Consider the following 14,135-nt stretch of genomic DNA (forward strand, 5'->3'; position numbering starts at 1 on the left):
TTAAATACTGGGCATTTTAGACAACGTTATGTGCTGTACAGTACTGTGGTCTACAATCCCCAGCATTTGAATAAATGATCACAAACCAGCAAATAATCAGCATACTTGTTCTGGTGTAATTTTCCCCCCTTACCACTTTTCATTGAAGTACGCACAGACCTGATCCTACTAACATCTCTGGTAAGTTTTACAGTACGGTCAGTCACCCTTTTGAGCCTTGCCTGTATTATGAAAATATATTTTAAAAACAGTACCCTTTCCATTATACTGTATATAGTACTAGATTAAAAAAGAAAATTCTCTTCGTTAAAATTACCAATCAGCTTTTTTTTTTCTATAAATTTAGTCGTCGCCAATTATTTTACCCCGATTTTCACCCCAATTTAGCATGCCCAATTATTATCTGTATCCCCGGCTCACCGCTCACAACCCCCGCGCCGACTCGGGAAACGGAGGCTGGAACACGCGTCCTCCGAAACGTGCTCCTGCCAAGCCGTCATTTTTCGCACTGCAGATCCACAGCAATGCCACCAGACCTATAGTGCCGGAGGACAACACAGATCTGGCGGCTCCGCTGCAGAGCCACAGGCGCCCTATCGGCCACAGGGGTCGCTGATGCGCGGTGAGCCGTGGATTCCCCTGCCGACCTAAGCCCTCCCTACGCGGGCAGCGCTCAGCCAATTGTGCGCCGCCCCCTAGGAACTCCCGGTCACGGTCAGCTGTGACATAGCCTGGATTCGAACCTGCGATCTCCAGGCTATAGGGCACATCCTGCACTCCGCACAGAGCGCCTTTACTGGATGCGCCACTCGGGAGCCCCCATTAAGCCATTTCTAATACAGAAATGTGCACAAATAATAAAAAAGGAAAGAAAGAAGGGAAAAAAGGAACGATGTAGTGTAGACAATACAACCTCATTGTTTTTTAAATGAATGGCTGGCACACTAAATGGACGTGGAGATTGTTCCTGGAGGTACTGTAAAACCCAGCATACAGTACAGCAGGTCATATTCAAAATAGAGAAGATACAGTACAGACCCTGAACTGCTGGAAACTCCCTGTGAGGAACTTGCTTCTGACAATGGCGAGTTAGTTGACCGTGCATGAGTGCCAATTACTCAACAGTCCACTGAGATACGTTTTACTGAGTGCTTTTGGGCTTAGACAAGATTCCATAAAGCAAAAACATTAGTCTAGAACTGCAAATCTAAATGTCATTTTTTTATAATGAAGTCTTGAGTAGGCCCAGGTGGCTGCATACTGAAAGAGTATTCAACCCACTGTTCACCAAATGCAAAGGGTATTGTGTGCAGCCATTTGAACTCCAATGATTGTTTTTAAATCACAGTAATTACTTACAATTACGGTGACTGACAAGAATGCAACTCCAGCAAGTCTGTTTCTACAGACTGCGTTTGTATAACATCATAATTCAAACTCTACCCTTCCTTTGAGTGCTGGAGACAAGTGATAATGCATTTAAAAATAGTGGGCGAATTCATTAGGTTCAACAGCAACATTTGAACATGTTGATCTGCAATACACCAGGTCGATTTTTAAATATTGCCCCTTTGCTGCAAGGATGGAGAAATCAACCATCAACGAAGCACAAACTAAGAAAAATATACCCATCATAGCCAGATTACAGACCAATTATAGTGAAAGATCAGAACTGAAGACATTGTAGGGTTAATGGTGACATTTTGCTGCAGAGAAAGACTTTTACTATTATTCTGCTTGTTATGAATAGTGACTTTGCCTTCCCACTTATGGTGAGGTCCAGGGAAGGAAATTGTGACTCCCACTGCACAGGAGGTTAAGTCATTCCCATCCTTGAAGTCTAGTTTCCTGGGATTAAGAACTGTTTTCAGTTTGAGATATTTCAGGCCATAGACATTTTTTTTAAATAAATCATACCTGTTTTTCACTTCTGCTAGCTTCTGTACATGCTGCACTGTAATTGTAAATGAAAGACACATGGTATAGCAAACACTCATTTTAAAACATGATATCTGATACTACATTAGGTTAAATTGATACCAGGGTCATTTCACCTTATAAGGGAAGCAACTGGCTGGTTTAATGACGAGAACGATTACATTTGTTTCAAAGCTGCATACAGTATTTGGGATCTATTTAATGAATGGAAGTGCAAAACAGGTTTATAGAAATAATTTCATTAGCTGCAATCACTTTAACTATTGCATATGCCATCTAAAACGTGCCCTTTGAAAATCATATTCTGCATGGAATAAAAAGAATGAATTTTAAAATGAGTATTTCCCTTCAAAAGGTTGAGGTTGAATGCAAGATACATACCTAAAACAACCTAATGAATTTGCATAGCTTTCATCTGTTTAAAAAAAAAAAAAAAGAATACTGCGAATTTAAATAAAACTGGAATTAAATGTCTGTAAGTTGAATATTTATAAAGATTCGTATAATCAGAAACATCAAACAGCAGCAAAAAAATACAGAGCACCGTTGTGGAAAGAAATTATTACTAAACAAAACCAAAACATAAAACTTACCATATACAATCATAGAACACAGCTGTGCACCAAACATTAGGACAAGAACTCAAAGTGTACTGTCCTACAGATCTACTGTATAGACCTATAATTAGTGCCTTGTGTTTTACACTTGTCTTTTAACCTGTAATTTAGTCCTATAGACACAAGATATAGTCTCCACAGTGAGCCACGCAATGAGAAATCATTAAACAAACATCATCCCATTACGTTACTTTAATTATCTGAATTGCTCATCCCATTACTACAAAGTACGTATAAGAATTAGATTAATAAACAGAACACTGTAGATGGCTATTGACATTTATTTAACCCATACATCCCTGTGAATACCTATAACAGGATTTTAAAAGGATGTTTCTTTCAATATAAGTGAAAATACATTATTTATAGGTTTTAATTTTCCAGTACCCTTTTATGCAAATCATTTCGTAAAAAAATGATTTCCATTTTCTTTATATCTGTATCTCACTGGGCACAGATATATATTTCATCAATAGAAGAGAAGATATTGTTTTTTAATAGATTTCCCATTCCTGGCAATGATCCCTGAACACTACAGATATTAGAACATAAGGGCGTAATATTAGAACATAAGAAAGTTTACAAACGAGAGGAGGCCATTCGATTCATCTTGCTTGTTTGGTTGTTAGTAGCTTATTTATCCCAGAATCTCATCAAGCAGCTTCAACAACATTACAGGGGAATTGGTTCCAGACCCTCACAATTCTCTGCGTAAAAAAGTGCCTCCTATTTTCTGTTCTGAATGCCCCTTTATCTAATCTCCATTTGTGACCCCTGGTCCTTGTTTCTTTTTTCAGGTCAAAAAAGTCCCTTGGGTCGACATTGTCAATACTGTTTAGAATTTTGAATGCTAGAATCAGATCGCCGCGTAGTCTTCTTTGTTCAAGACTGAATAGATTCAATTCTTTAAGTCTGTCTGCATATGACATGCCTTTTAAACCAGGAATAATTCTGGTCACTCTTCTTTGCACTCTTTCTAGAGCAGCAATATCCTTTTTGTAGCGAGGTGACCAGAGCTGAAAACAATATTCTAGATGAGGTCTTACTAATGCATTGTAAAGTTTTAACATTCCTTCCGCTGATTTAAATTCAACACTTCTCACAATATATCCGAGCATTTTGTTGGCCTTTTTTTATAGCTTCCCCACATTGTTTAGATGAAGACATTTCTGAGTCAGGATAAACTCCTAGGTCTTTTTCATAGGTCCCTTCTTCAATTTCAGTATCTCCCATATGATATTTATAATGCACATTTTTATTCCCTGCGTGCAGTACCTTACACTTTTCTCTATTAAATGTCATTTGCCATGTGTCTGCCCAGTTCTGAATGCTGTCTAGATCATTTTGAATGACCTTTGCTGCTGCAACAATGTTTGCCACTCCTCCTATTTTTATGCCGTCTGCAAATTTAACAAGTTTGCTTACTATACCAGAATCAAAGTCATTAGTGTAGATTAGGAATAGCAGAGGACCTAATACTGATCCCTGTGGTACTCCACTGGTTACCTCGCTCCATTTTAAGGAATCTGTGCATTTGATAGATTCTGTAACATATGTAAACTGTGTTTATTTATTTCTTTGTTTTTTATTGTTTTGTTCTTTCAATATAACATCAAAAGGTTGTTCATAAGAAGCCCATAAGTGTTACTTATGTTTGCATGAAAGACAAAAAAATTCCATTCTCAGTTCTTGTGCATTAATATTTTGCTATTAAACGTAAGCATCATTTGTTGGTTAGGCCGGTCTTCTTTCATGGATTGACGTTGCTCTGTGAAAATGTGTCCATATGAAGAAACACTTCTTTCAGCATCCACAGATTGGTAACAACTGACAAATATATTTTAGCCTTTCTTGCTAAATTGGGAAACAGTTCTGCATTTCTCCAAAATGCAGTCAAAGAAATTCTGCTACCTTTTTCTATTGCATATAATTGCTATCCCTCCATTTCTGATTTACAGTAAGCATCAAACCCTAGAATACAATCTAAAGTGAGGGGTTCTTTATCCAAACTTCAAACATGTTGTGGGTCTAAAATCTTCACTGCCTTAAAAACTTGTGATCTGGTTAAATAAAACCTAGTTTTATTCTGCATTGATCAGGGTTGTTGTAACTCGTCAGTTAACAACACACTTTGTTTTAACAACGCACTTGTTATTCTGTCACATGTGCTGTGCAACTCTTATGCCAGTGCTCGGTATGTATTTATTAATTCTGCAACTTTTTACACGTTTGATGAATTTCTAATGTTACGGCTTTCAAAATAAGTTATACAGCACACCAGGTGGATATTGCCGAGTGCGATCTCTCAAAAAAATGCTTTTCGAGTTTGTTGGTGCAACTATTTGTTCTTTAAACGCCTCAGTTTCTAGAATGTCAATTATTGTCCCTCGTAATTAGCCAGAATTTAATGGGTTGATTACGTAATTATTGTTTTGATCAGTTTAGCTGGAGTGGCTACACAGACATCTTGAGGTTTAGTACTGAATTGCAGGTTAGTCATGTTGTTCTAATCTTCCTGTGAATTTCACAGGGCCCTACCTATAATGTCTTATTTTATCAATTAAGAATGTAAAATATTGACCAACTCAGACAATAAACACAAAGTTTTCTGCCTGCTACAATATAGAATTTATTCCTTCCAGTATAATACACCATCCTTCATTCCTGGCTGGTCTCACAGACAGCAATTCGCCCCTTCCTTGACGACTACTCCAAACAGCTCCTAGTTCAGGCTCTGGTACTGTCCTGCCTTGACTACTGCAACTCCCTCATGGCCAGCCTCCCTGCCTATGCTATCCATCTGCTCCAGCTCATCTAAAACGCTGCTGCTCGCCTTGTCTTTTTCCTTCCTCATTTGTCCCACGCAGATTGCAGCAGGGATGAAGAAACATTTGCTCTAATCAACATTGTATACAGCGATTCAATCCAGAGAAGCTTGGATGGACGCATCCATAACAAACTGCTTCTGGGGTATTGCACCACTCGTTGTGCATTCGCTTGTTTCACCCAGGTAGACCCTGCTTCTACAAAAATCACGTAGGCGACCTGCGACCCGAATTGGGTCCAACCCGGGCAGAGCATGGCAGTGTGAAAGGGGCTTAATACATCTCAGAAACAACCACTTACAATGATACAATATTTGATAGCCATTTAATAATAAAAGATACAAAATATATTTTTCCTGATATTTTCCTGACAATATTCAAACGGCATCTTGCAAACAAATAATTATACAAACCCCACTGCTATTAAAACAGCATGCTATTAATCTTAATTTTATTACAACTATTAAAATTAAAATGATAAGTTAAATTCCCAAGAAATTAATCTAATTTCCCTTTCTTACTGCCTGAAATTTTGACACTCGCTCGCACCGTCTTCGGAAAATTCAGTGTTTTCAGAAAATTACTGCATAGCAAGCATTCAAGTTAACTAATGAAAGCACGTCAATTATTGATCGCTTTATTTATGTTGCATAAGCATCTTCTTAAGCCCCTAATTAAAAGTGTAGCACTGCGTCTAACGATGTATCAACAAATTCTAACTCCGATGTGTTTAAATGTAAATGAAAAGAAAATTAACTTAAGTGCATATCCAATGTGGTATCTTTGAGCGGCATGCCATACAGTAGGTGCATTTCTTACGATTGGCAAACTGTTTTTTTTTTTTTAAAGCCCAAATAAAAGATCTTTGACAAGCTTGATTTCTTTGGCTAATTTACGGTGCTTGAATAGTTTATCTCTCTTATTTCCTCTTGCCGTTTGTTGTTTTGTCTGTATGTCTCTCGCTGCCTGCGGCTATTAATGCTGAATCACTCTTTACCTCACAAATGTGCATGTTTTAAATAAAAGGCATAATCATGGTTCTCTAGGTAACCAAACTAACGGTGTTTAGCTCAGTAAGTCAGCGGAGGCAGGGACCTTAAGGATAGATAGAAGTTACAGGAGAGGAGTAATTATTTGGAGAAGTTAAAATAACAGTAAACTTTAAAATAGTAAACTAGAGTTTATTGATTGGGGTAGCTTACATACTGAGTGAATTGTAAATAAGGAAGGAAAAGGATTATTACCAGATAAAGTCCAGTGCTCACTTGCATTATGACGTGTTGCCAAAAAAATAATATATGCTTGCTAGGGGACACAAATGCCCTGTAGATACTGTAGTAGCAACCTTTCAATCTTGCGTTTCTGCAATTTCAGCTTTTGTAATGAAGGACAGCTGACGCTCGATGGGCCAAATGGAAGGCTCTCACAAACCAGATTGGACCTGCAGGCCGTCAGTTGAAGAACACTGCTGTAGATAAATACTGTAGATATAAGCCCAGCAGTTCTGTCTACATAAGATCTATAAAATGCCTCTCAAAAAGGCATGCTGACAGTAGTAGGTCATGCAACCACTTCTTTTGATTTTTCTTATCCTAGTAAAATGAAAGACCCTGCTGTACCAGACTGAATCAATAAACCGCTAGGCTCCTTAGAGAGCCCCAGTTTTAATATCTTATAATCTCAGCCTAAACCGGAACACAGGAAAAATAATCTTTTCAAAATGTCTTAGTGATAGGTTAGGTCAGCCTCATCACCACCAGATCTACTGTGGTTCAGGCTGACTGCAGATGAGATGGAGCACAGCAATATTGTATGTACAGTGTTATATCCAGGGTATACAGTGTTATATCCAGTTAAAGAATCTGAATACAGATCCACTAAGTGTCAAATCACATCTATTCATAAGCAAAACTAAACCCAGTCACTTATCTACTTACTGTACTATTAAACGACAGTTACAAATCTCATTTTCCTTTGTAGCAGCTCAGGATGTTAACACTGACAGGACATGGGAAGAGATACAGTGTGTTCTACTGTACTATACAGCATATAAATATCTATTGTACTGTAGATGACAGCATTACAGTAAGACTGTGTCAAATGAGGGACTTGGCATAAACACGCAGGCTGGCATCACATACTGTAATGATGTTCATGGGTCATTAGTATTTACTGTACAGTACAGAGTTTGCGTTAAAAAAAATAATAACCGTGCATTCACTGTATTTTGAACCTTTTCATGTGTGGAAAAGTACTTTACAATGAAATACTGTACTCTTTTTAAGTAAAAAATGAATAAATAAATAAAATAAAAATAAAAAGTACAACAAAATGGTACAAAAGTCAAATGTTGGTAAAAGCTAGGCGGTTACCAGCTCCCTTTGTATAAACAAAAGACAGGGAAGCCAGGAACAGTAACAGCACTGATTGCACAGTGCTCACAAAACACGGACAACTACTATAAAGAACTCCTGCAGTATGTACTGTAAGCAAACGGGCCTAACCGGTATACAGAACTATTCACATCTGCTTCCAAACAACCTGCAACATCAGTTAGGATTTTGTTTCAGTTTTAATTAATAACAAACTATGACTACAGTATGCCATCAAGCCATCAACGGTCTCAATGTCTGCAATGCACCCCTAACATTCACAATTTAACAAAAGTTAAGGTGAAATATTATTCAGGCTGGCTATTTCCAACTGTCCATTGTTCACGCTCTGTGCAGTCTACTTCATCCAGTTGGTTAGATTCACCGAAAGTAGCCTCAGCTGCAGGCTCACAAATTTACTCCCAGAAGCCCTGAGTTTTGACACACTGGGGCTGATTCAATTGATCTTAATCCATCTGATACAAGATGATGAACGCTACATAACAAGGCTGTAAAGCAAACCAGGGCAATTGAACACCCATATCAAGTATCACTTTTATATGCTTCAGTACCCCAGAGATAATTCTATTTTGATTACAGTGTGCAATGTGCAATTTCAGGTATTTATTGAATCACAATCAATAATAAAAAGTTAATATAGGGCCCACACATACAAGGTAAGACATAAAACTTTCTGGGTGAAACTGCCTTTTTTTTTTTTAAAACTTGGTTTGGTTTCACAAAATCAGTTCCATATGGAGTGTTAAAAAACTAAATCGGTCTGTCGTTTTAAGAAATCATATGCCATTTCATTTTGTCTGCACAAAAAAAGAAATGCAATTTCTTATTCCATAATTAACATTGACGTTCAGGAGTAAGCCTGTACCTGTATCATAATTCAGTGGATAGAGGCCAACAGATTTTTCTTTTGTAAAAGAGTGTGTTTAAGGTTCGCAGTCTGTATGGGTCAGTTTTATACAGGTATCCTGAGGGAGGTCGCAAGTACACCTGTTTATCCAAGACAAGTAGGACCCAGCAGCATACCTACTGTTTCACCAAAACTGGACAAGCACCAAAGATAATACTTGCAATACTTCAGCAAATCATGAGGCAGTAGTTTGTAAAAGTTGTTAACTTTGACAAAGTATATTCACATGGAATAATTTGTTTCCTCAAACTGTACGTGGCGGTACTTAAAATACGCTCGTAATGCAACCAAACCAGTAGGAGGCTGTGTGGTCCAGTGGTTAAAGAAACCGGTTCAAATCCCACCTCAGCCACTGACTCATTGTGTGACCCTGAGCAAGTCACTTAACCTCCTTGTGCTTCGTCTTTCGGGTGTAAGTGACTCTGCAGCTGATGCATAGTTCACACACCCTAGTCTCTGTAAGTCGCCTTGGATAAAGGCGTCTGCTAAATAAACAAATAAAACCAATCAGGCACCAGTAGTACTGAAAAGTAAGGAAATGCTGGGACCATGAAATGGTGACCTGCGCGAAGCTGGGGGTCCGAAGTTGCACAGTTTAACGGTAGGGGAGGGACGATTATGCAATGAAAACATTGACCTGCACAATCAACACGTCTACTGTACACTAATAGGGTGAATTATGAAATTTGAGTAACTTACATTAACAATCGCCATACTTGTATCGGACCAAATGCACAAGCGTGACTCAAATCGTGATTACCTGTGAGCTCAGGTACCTTTTTAGACACTCCTCACACACTGCCTTCTTACAACAATGAAGCGGTTTCATATGCTTGTCTTCCAGACAAACGCGACAAGTCAGCACAATGAAGGGCTTGTAGTCGCCAGAGTAAAGGTTCCCCAAAGAATTCGTATCAATCACACTCGATATGGTGAAAGGCTCATTGTAATAAAGATCCAGATCCGACTCTGTCTGCAGATGCAAGTTCCCATTTGTGTGGTTGCTCACCGGTGATGGTAATATTATTTGCCTTTCCTCAGACATACTGTTTTGTTCTCTTAAACTGTATAGCAATGGCGATCTCCTGTAATTGTCGTTTGCCATGCAATACACAGTGCAGTAAATATGTTCCTTATTGGTAACACAGTCAGTATCAGAGTCTGTGCAAGTCCATTTCACTTCATCATTAGAAGTCAGTGCGACATTTTCTAAATGGTCTCGATCCTGTTCTATACAAAGTTCGTTTTTGATTCCACTTTCTCTACATTTCCCTTGTTGGTCTGTTCCTATTTTAAGAATTAAATCCACAGAAACATCCCGGCTTTCTATTAAATCATTAATATTATTACTTGTTACAGGTGTCGATGTTCCGAAGTCTTTCTTTAAAATGTCAACAGCTGTTTGTCTCCTTACAATTTCCTGATCACTTGGTTCATCTTGGTCAACACAATTTTCTAACGTGTGTTTATGCACATCCAGAACAACATCGGGTTTTATAACTTTCCTTTGCCTGCCGTTGTTTACAAAGTCTGTATTTTCTATCCCAACGTCGACAGAATCTTCTTTCGAGTTCCTGGCTCTCTCCAGTTCCAAATCGTTCGAGCCAGTAGGCATTTCTTCCTCAACAGCATTTACAGAGATTTGCTCATCTTCCATTCCTGATGTGTAACTTCCCATCTATGCTCTGCTTAGTTACTCCAGCTGAGTATACAAACACACAGAAGAACACAATAAATAGCAATGCTGCTTCTGCTTCCGGGTCCCTGCTATGTTATGACAAATTTAATCCACTCCGAGCTTTTTTTTAATTATTATTATTACTAGAAAGAAAAACCTGCTTTTAAGCGACCATAAGTTAATTTTCCAAAATTAACATAGGCCTTTGAGCACTTCAAAAAAAGTGACCTCAATATTCAAATGCATTTTTCTCTCCATCTTTTACAAGATCATTAAAGAGGAGAAGTTTATATAACGTTCGGCAATCTCAGGAGTTCCTGCTACGTTGATACTTTCGTATTTCAGTATTCTGCAAGGTAATTATGTGTTCTGCTGTTCAGTCTCCTGGTCGTATTATCTATAATATAAGCGCTCGCAATAAGAATGCAGTATATTGCTTTGCACTATAACTGTTTTTTGGTGACAAGTTAAAAATCTGTGTTCTGCTGCTCCAATGAGAGAGCTTTGCTCTTAAACAGAGTCATTTCTATTTATAATACTATTGTGTGTAGACAGAGAGGAACTCTGCTGTGTAAAGAATAAGAACACAACTTTTTAAGCATAACATTTACAGTATTAACCAAGCAAATCAAGTGCCAGTTCAATTAAATTTAACCCATGAATATATTTCTCTGAGGGCATCACAGTTTGGCTGTACAAAGCTTTGATGGATGATCAGATTGACATTCTCAAGTACACATATTTTCATGACGCGTTTCACGCTTATTCACATTAAATCCTTAAAGTAGCTTGACATGTTATTTGAATTGCTATAGTTTACATTGTTTGCAATCATTCTGAGTGGTTCTAGATTCTATTGCTCCAATACTGAGTTGTTATCATTTTTTTCTTATCATGTATTACCTGGGTTTTGTCCCTTTGTTTCCCTGCCCAATATTAGCTTATATTGCTTTTACTTTGGAAAGTCACTTTTGTAACAATATAGAACATGTTTGTCCATATCTGCTTTCTTTTCAGTCCCCTTCCCATAGCAAAAAAAAAAAAAAGGATCATGTTAGAAGCAAGCAAGTCACACAGACCATAAAATGCACATGGATACAATTATATAAGAATAAGGAAGATTCCATGTACAGCTTGCACAAAACTTGCGTAATCCGTGTAGTCATTTTTCAAATCAAGTCAAGTTCAGATCTTGCAACCTCTCTCACTTCTTGGAGAAATGCTCAATAATCTTATTGTCTTCTAATTTCTATCTGGTACGTGTCTGAAATATTCCAGGAAAAACATTACCGGAGAAACAAAATGAGAAACAGACCTCTATTTCAGACCAGTGGCATAGCCAGGATTTTGTTTGGAGTGTGTGTGTGTGTTTGCAGATAGGTAATAATTAGGGCTGTCAATTAATCACAGTCAACTTCTGCAATGAACACGTTAATTTCTGAGGAGATTAATTCGCACTCCTGTCTTGTCCCTCTTAGCAATATTCTTTATTTCCTTGGCACAGGTTTGTTGCTTTTAGTTACAGCACTAGAATTAGTGCTGGGACAAATATCGAAATATTCGAACGAATATTTTTTGACATGTATTCGGATACGTGAATCTTGTATTAGCTAGAAATGACAAAAATGCCTTGCACTTATTTACTGCCTCACCAGAAGTTGCGTGACAGTTTTAAAAATGGCAAATGAAAAAGAGCTCTGTGTGTAAAAGTTTTAGACAGCAAAAGTAAACAAAAAAAAAAAAAAAGCACACGCACGCATAATGATCTCTATGGAATGCCACCTGGGTCTAAAAAGCATTGTGCTGCTTTAGAGCGAGTCAGAATCTCATGGGACAGAAAAAAGGCAAGCACGTCATTTGAAATGCGTCACTTAAACAGTGTCCAACTTGCTGGAAATGTTGTGTAGTAATTTTTATATAGATTGTATATATTACATATTTTTTGTTGTTACTTTCAGTTATGTGGAATGTAATAAACGAGAACCAAAACGTTGAGCTTTTTTTCCCTTCATGTTACAACTCCATTTCCACGTTTGTTTTATTTGAAGTGTTTGGTTACATTTCAGTTTTAGTTTGTTTGTTCAGCATCAAAAAGGCACAAGTAAACCTCATGTTATTACCCATACGGAATAAAAATATATATTTAATATATAATAAGAAATAAGATACTTATATTTTCCCAATATCTTTCTTGAATTAAATAGAATATAATATACACTACCGGTCAAAAGTTTTAGAACACCCCCATTTTTCCAGTTTTTATTGAAATTTAAGCAGTTCAAGTCCAGTGAATAACCTGAAATGGTACAAAGGTAAGCGGTAAACTGCCAGAGGTTTAAAAAAAAAAAGTTTAGGTTACCAAAAACTGAAAAATAATGTACATTTCAGAGTTATACAAAAAGGCCTTTTCCTACAGGTGTCCCAACTTTTGTTGATTACTTACAAACCCTCTGTCTGTATAAAAGCAGTGTTGGAACAGACTGTGTTACTACACCCTCTTAAGCATTATTTGGACAGTATTGTACTGCAGGAAGTAGTATATTGCTCTCATAATGGCGAGAAAAAGGCAAAGAAAGCCAAGGTGTCAGTGAGTACAGTTTCCTACACCATCAAAAGGCACTTGGAAACTGGAGGAAACTCTGACAGGAAGAAGTCTGGCAGACCCAAAGCCACAACAGAATCAGAAGACAAGTTTCTGAGAGTCAACAGCTTGCGTGATAGGCAGCTCACAGGACAACAGCTTCAAGCACAGCTTAACACTGGTCGAAGTAAGCAAGTCTCAGTTTCAACTGTGAAGAGAAGACTTCGAGCTGCAGGTTTGACAGGTCGAGTGGCAGTAAGAAAGCCATTGCTAAGATGACAAAATAAGAAAAAGAGGCTTGCCTGGGCCATGAAGCCCCGCGACTTGCACAGAGTGAGTGGCACCCTGAAACAAAACTGCTACCACAGCATTTTGCAGCACCATGATTTCTTTTTTATCTCCAATTGTTTATTTGTTCTATGCTTTAATTTCAGAGTACATTGAGACATTGAGACATTAAACTGCGTAAATTTCAATAAAAACTGGAAAAATGGAGGTGTTCTAAAACTTTTGACCGGTAGTGTAAATACAGTGCCTATAGAAATTCTATACCCCCTTGAACTTTTTTCACATTTTGTTGTGCCAGTGCCTCAGAGTTTGATGCATTTAAATGAGGCTTTTTTCCACTTATCTACATACCATACTCCACACTGTTAAGGGGAAAAAAAAATTTATTGAGAAAAAAATTATATATTAAATATAAAACTGAAAGATCATAATTGGATAAGTCTCCACCCTCCTGAGTTAATACTTGTTGGAAGCACCTTTGGCAGCAATTACAGCTGATTCAAACTGTTCAAGCTCTGTCAAGTTCCTTGGGGAGCGTTGATGGACAGCAGACAACTCATGCCACAAATTTTCGATTGGATTTAGGTCGGGGCTCTGACTGGGCCACCAGTGAGGACACTGTACAACTTCGGAACTGCGGGCTTCATACTGAATGGTTGAGCAGTTCATTCCAGGGGCAGTCGGAAGCTGGCCATTCAGGAAGAGGGCGGCGTTACGGTATCTGGAGTCATCGCCCTAGTACGGTGAGCGAAGTTTCAGTCATGAATTGGAGGAGACGTGATTGAACTAGCTATCGGAGGGGGCGGGGCTTAGGGTACTTTAGGGGGACGTGGCGCCGTAATCGGTTCCTTTTGTTGTGGTTAATGGGAGGAGACAAGGACGGGAAAACGTGAATGAAGTGAATTTAC

General features: G+C 38.1%; 1 protein-coding gene across 1 annotated transcript in view; it reads right to left on the reverse strand.

The window, feature by feature from the left end:
- Positions 1-10,731, reverse strand: part of LOC117402593 (E3 ubiquitin-protein ligase RNF217-like) — a 33,340-nt gene extending 22,609 nt beyond the window's left edge. Inside the window, exon 1 of the mRNA XM_034003912.3 lies at positions 9,441-10,731. Coding sequence (XP_033859803.2) covers positions 9,441-10,358 — 918 coding nt within the window. The 5' untranslated portion in view covers positions 10,359-10,731. The remainder of the gene's footprint in view (positions 1-9,440) is intronic.
- Positions 10,732-14,135: the final 3,404 nt, after the last annotated feature.

The sequence above is a fragment of the Acipenser ruthenus genome, chromosome 5 (assembly GCF_902713425.1).
Source record: "Acipenser ruthenus chromosome 5, fAciRut3.2 maternal haplotype, whole genome shotgun sequence".
Classification (NCBI taxonomy): domain Eukaryota; kingdom Metazoa; phylum Chordata; class Actinopteri; order Acipenseriformes; family Acipenseridae; genus Acipenser; species Acipenser ruthenus.